Source organism: Hirundo rustica, chromosome 6 (genome assembly GCF_015227805.2).
Source record: "Hirundo rustica isolate bHirRus1 chromosome 6, bHirRus1.pri.v3, whole genome shotgun sequence".
In the NCBI taxonomy this organism is placed as follows: Eukaryota; Metazoa; Chordata; class Aves; order Passeriformes; family Hirundinidae; genus Hirundo; species Hirundo rustica.
Genome location: NC_053455.1, coordinates 2,794,955 through 2,802,307, shown reverse-complemented (window position 1 = coordinate 2,802,307; position 7,353 = coordinate 2,794,955). Strand labels below are relative to the sequence as shown.

General features: G+C 58.4%; 1 protein-coding gene across 3 annotated transcripts in view; it reads left to right on the top strand.

Annotated features, from left to right (window-relative positions):
* The first annotated feature begins 3,631 nt into the window (after positions 1–3,631).
* Positions 3,632–7,353, top strand: part of DDHD1 (DDHD domain containing 1) — a 67,901-nt gene continuing 64,179 nt past the window's right edge. For all 3 annotated transcript variants that reach the window (XM_040067552.2, XM_040067551.2, XM_040067550.2), the window contains exon 1: positions 3,632–4,343. In XM_040067552.2, coding sequence (XP_039923486.1) covers positions 3,656–4,343 — 688 coding nt within the window. In that variant the 5' untranslated portion in view covers positions 3,632–3,655. The remainder of the gene's footprint in view (positions 4,344–7,353) is intronic.

The window sequence follows — 7,353 nt, the reverse complement described above, 5'->3', positions numbered from 1 at the left end:
CACACACACACACAGGGACACAGGCTGTGTGTGAGGGTGTCACACACACACACAGGGACACAGGCTGTGTGTGAGAGTGTCACACACACAGAGGGACACAGGCCATGTGTGAGGGTGTCACACACACACACAGGGACACAGGCTGTGTGTGAGAGTGTCACACACACACACACAGGGATACAGGCTGTGTGTGAGAGTGTCACACACACACAGAGGGGCACAGGCTGTGTGTGAGAGTGTCACACACACACACACAGGGACACAGGCTGTGTCTGAGGGTGTCACACACACAGGGACACAGGCTGTGTGTGAGAGTGTCACACACACAGAGGGACACAGGCTGTGTGTGAGAGTGTCACACACACACACACAGGGACACAGGCTGTGTGTGAGAGTGTCACACACACACAGGGGGACACAGGCTGTGTGTGAGAGTGTCACACACACACACAGAGGGACACAGGCTGTGTGTGAGAGTGTCACACACACACACACACAGAGGGACACAGGCTGTGTCTGAGGGTGTCACACACACACACAGGGACACAGGCTGTGTCTGAGGGTGTCACACACACACACAGAGGGACACAGGCTGTGTCTGAGGGTGTCACACACACACAGAGGGACACAGGCTGTGTGTGAGGGTGTCACACACACACACACACAGGGACACAGGCTGTGTCTGAGGGTGTCACACACACACACAGAGGGACACAGGCTGTGTGTGAGGGTGTCACACACACACACAGAGGGACACAGGCTGTGTGTGAGGGTGTCACACACACACACAGGGACACAGGCTGTGTGTGAGAGTGTCACACACACAGAGGGACACAGGCTGTGTGTGAGAGTGTCACACACACACAGAGGGACACAGGCTGTGTGTGAGAGTGTCACACACACACACAGGGACACAGGCTGTGTGTGAGGGTGTCACACACACACACACAGAGGGACACAGGCTGTGTGTGAGGGTGTCACACACACACACAGAGGGACACAGGCTGTGTCTGAGGGTGTCACACACACACACACACAGGGACACAGGCTGTGTCTGAGGGTGTCACACACACACACACACAGGGACACAGGCTGTGTGTGAGGGTGTCACACACACACACAGGGACACAGGCTGTGTCTGAGGGTGTCACACACACACACAGGGACACAGGCTGTGTCTGTGTCACACACACACAGGGACACAGGCTGTGTCTGGGGGTGTCACACACACACACAGAGGGACACAGGCTGTGTCTGGGGGTGTCACACAGATTTACACCCTGTGTCTGAGTGGGTCAGTTTTACACTGAGCACGTTATGCTGTGTTTGAGCATGCCACACTCAGTGTCACACGCTGTGTCACACGCTGGCTGTGACGTTCTGTGCCTGCAGATGTACACTCAGTGTTACACACTGTGTTTGTGGATGTCACACACAGTGTTACACTCTGTCACACAGTGTCACACGTCACACACTGTGTCACGTGTGTCTCTGTCACACACAATGTCCCATGCTATCTCACACAGTCAATGTCACACTGTTACACACTACATCGCAGTGTCACTGTCACACACTCAGCGTCACATGCTGTGTCTGAGCGTGTCACACAGTGTCACACTCACTATATACGAGTGTGTCACACTCTCACTGTCACCTGCTATCTGTGACACACTCTTGGTGTCACCCGGTCTCTGTCCTAGTGTCACACGCTGTGTCACACGCTCAGTGTCACACACCGTCTCTGTCACATACAGTGTCACGTGTTATGTCACATGCTCAGTGTCACACACTCTCGGTGTCACACACACTTGGTGTCACATGCTGTCTCTCTCACATACAGTGTCACACTCTGTCACACCCTTGCAGGGTTACACTCTGTCACACACAGCATCAGACCCTGTGTCACAGACTCTCAGCGTCACATGCTGTCTCTGTCCCACACTCCATGTCACACTCAGTGTCCCACACATCCCACACGTGTCACATACTGCAGTGTCACATGCTATGTCAGTGTCACACTATGTCACACACTCAGTGTTACACTCAGTGTCACAGTGTCAGTGTCATATGCTATCCATGTCACACACAGTGTCACACTGTGTCACACTCACAGTCCCACACTCAGTCCCACCTGCTGTCCGTGTCACACACATTGTCACAGACTGTGCCACACACTCAGTGCCACATGCGCAATGGCACGCTCAGTGTCACACACTCTGTCCCACACTCTCAGTCCCACCTGCTGTCCGTGTCACACACTCATTGTCACCGACTGTCACACACTCTCAGTGCCATATGCGTGTCACACTCACTGTCACACATTATGTCCCATACCCTCAGTGTCACCTGTTGTCCATATCACACACTCAGTGTCACACTGTCCCACACTCTCAGTGTACCTGCTGACCGTGTCACACACGCTGTCACACACTGTGTCCCACACTCTCAGTCCCACCTGCTGTCCGTGTCACACACTCATTGTCACTGACTGTCACACACTCTCAGTGCCATATGCGCAACGTCACACTCAGTGTCACACATTATGTCCCATACCCTCAGTGTCACCTGTTGTCCATGTCCCACACTCTCAGTGCCACCCGCTGTCCATATCACACACTCAGTGTCACACTCTGTCACACGCTCTCAGTGCCACCCGCTGTCCGTGTCACACACTCAGTGTCACACTCTGTCACACATTCTCAGTGCCACCCGCTGTCCGTGTCACACACTCAGTGTCACAAACTGTGTCCCATACTCTCAGTGTTACCCGCTGTCCGTGTCACACACTGTGTCACAAACTGTCCCATACTCTGTCACACACTCTGTCCCATACTCTCAGTGTCACCCGCTGTCCATGTCACACACTGTGTCACACACTGTCCCACACTCTGTCCTACACTCTCAGAGCCACCCGCTGTTCGTGTCACACAGACAGTGTCGCACTCTGTGTCCCACACTGTGTCCCACACCCTCAGTGTCACTCCGTGTCACTCCGTGTCCCCCCGTGCCGTGCCGTGTCCCCCGTGTCACTCTGTGTCCCCCCGTGCCGTGCCGTGTTCCCCCGGGCCGTGTCCCCCGTGCCGTGCCCCCCCGTGCCGTGCCGTGTCCAACGTGCCGTGTCCCCCCGTGCCGTGCCGTGTCCCCCGTGCCGTGTCCCCCCGTGCCGTGCCGTGCCCCCCCGTGCCGTGCCGTGCCCCCCGTGCCGTGCCGTGCCGTGTCCCCCGTGTCCCATGCCGTGTCCCCCGTGTCCCCCCCGTGTCCCGTGTCCCCCCGTGCCGTGCCGTGCCCCCCGGTGCCGTGCCGTGTCCCCCGTGCCGTGCCGTGTCCCCCGTGCCGTGCCCCCCCGTGCTGTGTCCTCCGTGCCGTGTCCCCCGTGCCGTGCCGTGCCCCCCCGTGCCGTGCCGTGCCGTGCCCCCCGGTGCCGTGCCGTGTCCCCCGTGCCGTGCCCCCCCGTGCCGTGCCCCCCCGCCCCGTGCCCGCCCCGCCGCCGCTCCGCCCCCGCCCGCGTCGCGCCGCGCGTGACGAAGCGGCGCCGCCCCCGCCCGCTCGGAGCCGGCGGCGGCTGCGGCAGCGCGGCCGGGCCGGGGCAGCGGAGCGGGGCGGGCGCGGGGCGGGGCGAGGCCGGGCGGCCCCGCCGGGCAGGGAGCGCTGCGGCATGGATTACCCCGAGCCCGTCTCGCCGCAGGGCTCTCGGCACCTGCCCGGCCAAGCCGGCGGTTTCGGCGGCGGCTACGAGCGACCGAACCGCGGCGAGGAGGAGGAAGCGGCGGAGCAGGAGGAGGAGGAGGAGGAGGAAGAGGCGGCTGCCCGCTCCCGCCCGCCCCGCCGCCCGCAGCCGCTCCGCGCCGCGCTCTCCACCTCCTCCTCCGAGGGCGACCCCGAGCCGGCGGCGCCGCCGCGGGAGCGCAGCCTCAGCGACGAGGCCGCCGCCGGCGACTTCGACTCGGCCGAATCCGGCGCGTCGCTGCGGTACTCGACGGGCACCGGCGGCGAGGGCAGCGAGGGCAGCGAGGGCGCGGGGCTGGGCAGCAGCGACAGCGGCGGCAGCGGCTTCTCGCTGGCGGCCACCGCGCTGCCCGAGCGGCGGCGGCCGGGCGGCGGCCGGCCCCGCTATGAGGTGGTGCGGGAGCTGGGCGCCGAGGAGGTGCGCTGGTTCTACCGCGAGGACCGCAAGACCTGGAAGCCCTTCATCGGCTACGACTCGCTGCGCATCGAGCTGGCGTTCCGAGCCCTGGGCGGCGGCGGCGCGGGGGAACCGGCGGCCGTGGAGCCGGTGTGCGTGCGGAGCGGGCTCTACGAGGTGGATGTGGCCAGCGCCGAGAGCTACCCCGTCTATTGGAACCGTGAGTTGCCGCCGTGCCCGCCGGCCGGGGGGGTGGCCGGGGTGCTCCGCGGTGCCGGAGAGGGATGCTGGGCATCCCCCGTGCGCACGGAGCCTGCGCTGGGTGACCCCGCCGTGGGGACAGCGGCTGCGACACCGGGTGACCCTCGCTGCCCCGGCACACGGATCCGGCCGCGCTCGCTGCCGGTGTGTTCCTTTATCAGGGATACAGGACAAATTATCCAGCGAGAGAGGTCCCGCGGTGCCCGTCCCCTGCCCGTGTCTGTGCGAGGGGGGACTGGGAATTCCCATTCCAAGGCTCAGGGACGCGGCGCTGGGCACCGCACCCCGCCAGGGACACCTGTAAGGGAAAAGACTTGGGCATCCCTGAGAGAGGGGACACGGGGGCATCCTCCTCCCGAGGATGAGAGGTACCCCCGCAGACACTGAGCATATCAGCTGCTTCCAGCCAAAGGGAGCTGAGCATCTTCCCCCTTCTCAGCTCCCCGTGCACACAGACCTGAAGGAAATGATCTGGGGCATGCACACCTGGCACCAGAGACTTAGAAAAGGGAGGTCTGGGCATCTGCTTGTTTCTTGGCATGTGTGGAAGAAAGTGGGAGGGAAGGTGTCTGAGAACCTTCTTATGCTCTGCTTTTCCTGAGCTGAGGCTTGAGTGAGGATGGATATTTGCCTTCAGCACTGTCTCAGTTCCCTCCCTGCACACCTTTCCTTCAGAAGGAGCAGAGTAGAAACATCAGCTGTTCGTCCACTCCCTCCTCCCCACAGACGCATCTTTGATGCCTCATCTTCAGTGAGGAATGATGGAAGAGAGCTTTGTCCCTGGCTCTACCTTTGTGACTCTTGTCCTCTCCACTAGGAAAGTGATGATCTTGTTCTTTATTTTTTTTTTTTCATCACCTGCCCCCTGGGAAGAGGCACAAAGTGTGATTTCTCCTCCTTTCTCTTGGAGGAATTGCAACAGGCATTTCGTACGTACATAATCCTTAGTTGCTACCTTCCATTAGAGGGAAATTTGTTTCACTCCCTCAACTTCAGCATCAAGTGGGAATACACCCCCTTCTCCCCCTTCTCCTTGCATTTGTGTTTCCTTTGCTGGAGGACAGGAGACCTTGCGGAGCAGAAGTGAAAGAGGGGCAAAGGCCCCAGCTCCCTGCGCTTCTCCTCTGGTGGGAAGAGCTCCCAGGGTCTTGTTGGACAGGTGAGCCCCTGCTTTGCTGAGGCTGACAAGCTGCTGCTGCTCACCTGCTGTTCCTGACTTGCATTCCAGCTGCATTCCCTCAAGGACAAGGGAGATGTTGTGGAGTAGAGTGAGCTGCAGGGGAGCTGAGCATGTCCTGGCATGGGCTTGGCAGAGGGGCAGGCAGGCGTCTCTCACCTTGAGACTCAGGTGGGAGTCTCAGGGGAGCAGCAGAGCTGTTTCAGAGGTGAAAACCCCAGGGCTTTCTGTTGTTTTCCCTCTTTATTTATCAGCCTCTTTACAGGAGGGAGGTCTATAAATGGCAATACTGTGTGGTACAGTTCACTTGTGTGACAGTTCGTCTTTCAAATCATCACCCCAGCGGACAGGCGCTGAGCTCCAGGAGCGAGCAGAGGTCTCAGTCCACACACTGAGCTAGAGGAGCCCGGGCACAGCTTCTTGAGCAGAAACTGGAGCTGCTTCTCGCCGTCACCACCCTGAAGCCCCTTGCTGTTGGCACTCTGCCACGCAGTTCCTGGGAAGAGAAGATGCAGGACGTGCAGGGGAGGAGGGAACTGCTGCCGTGCCTGTGACTGTGCCGTAGGGAGAGAGGGGAAGGAGCCAGCAGAGCTGTCAGGTGAGGCAGGATTGCTCCTGCTAATGGGAGCAAGGAGGCCGCGCTCGTCAGCAGCTTAAAGGTTTAATTTCTTGACACTGTGCCTTGTCCATTTTGGAAGCTGATTTCAGTCTCCTTAAGCTGGAGGAGCAGATGTTTCAGATGACAGCATAGGCTGTGCAGAGACGATTTCTGGTGCTGGGGAGGAGACATTCCCAGAGGTTAGCACCAGAGGCAGGGGAGAAATAAACTCCTGGGCCTGAGCAGACTAACGACAGGGATGATTTCTAGCCCTCAGAAAGCTGATTAAGGGCAGTGCTCAAGTCTTTTCTTATTAGCAGGTCCAGTCCTTTGCAAGGCTGAGATCAACTTTTGGTCTCTCAAAGGTCTTCTGGTGCCTTCTGGTTTAACTCCCTTACTGCACATTTCCTGGCCTCTATTCCCTGTGAGTGCCTTTCTCCCGTTCTTCCTGACTGCTGCATCCAGATCTGAGAAGACAGCAAGGTCAGATCCCAGGATTCAGTCTTACCTGTGCCTTTGAAGGCCTTGGTGGAGCCATAATTCCCATATCATTGTGTAATTCTGTATCCAAAGGGTGGCTGCTGCCCTGACGTGAAAGTGTCAAACCAGGAGAAGGCAGGAGAATCCTCCTCTCTGACCACACAAGCGTGAGATACGATGAGTACAACTGACTTCCAATGTGCTGAGGTGCCTGTTGAAGGGTACAGAAGCTGCTGGCTGGTTTTGCTGACTCACGGTTCAGCTCAGAGCAAAGGTCAAAAGCTTTTCTCTTCATTATTTTGCCCTTTTTCCTGTATGTGCTGGACTCCAGGGCAGGCTGCTATCACACAGCCACCACGCTGAGCAGTTGGTTCCTCAGCTGACAATTCCTGGGGCATCACAATGCCGGGGAAATGGTGGTTAAAGCTTGGCTTTAATTTTTTTTTTTTAATATCTGCATTTTAAGCTCGCTACAGGATTCCGTCGGTAACATCAGGAATATCAGCCTGAGTTACAATTTGAGCAGATTAATTACTGAGAATTTTATCCTTACCTTGTGACCTCTGGGATTTATTTAATTAGTGCTGTAGAACCAGGAAAAAATGGTGCAAGAGGATGAAAATTATTAGCGTAGGCTTTCAGATAAGTCAGTAATTTGGAGCAGGGCTGCTTCTTGTTTTCCGTGGAGGTGACAAGTGTGATATTTTATACCAG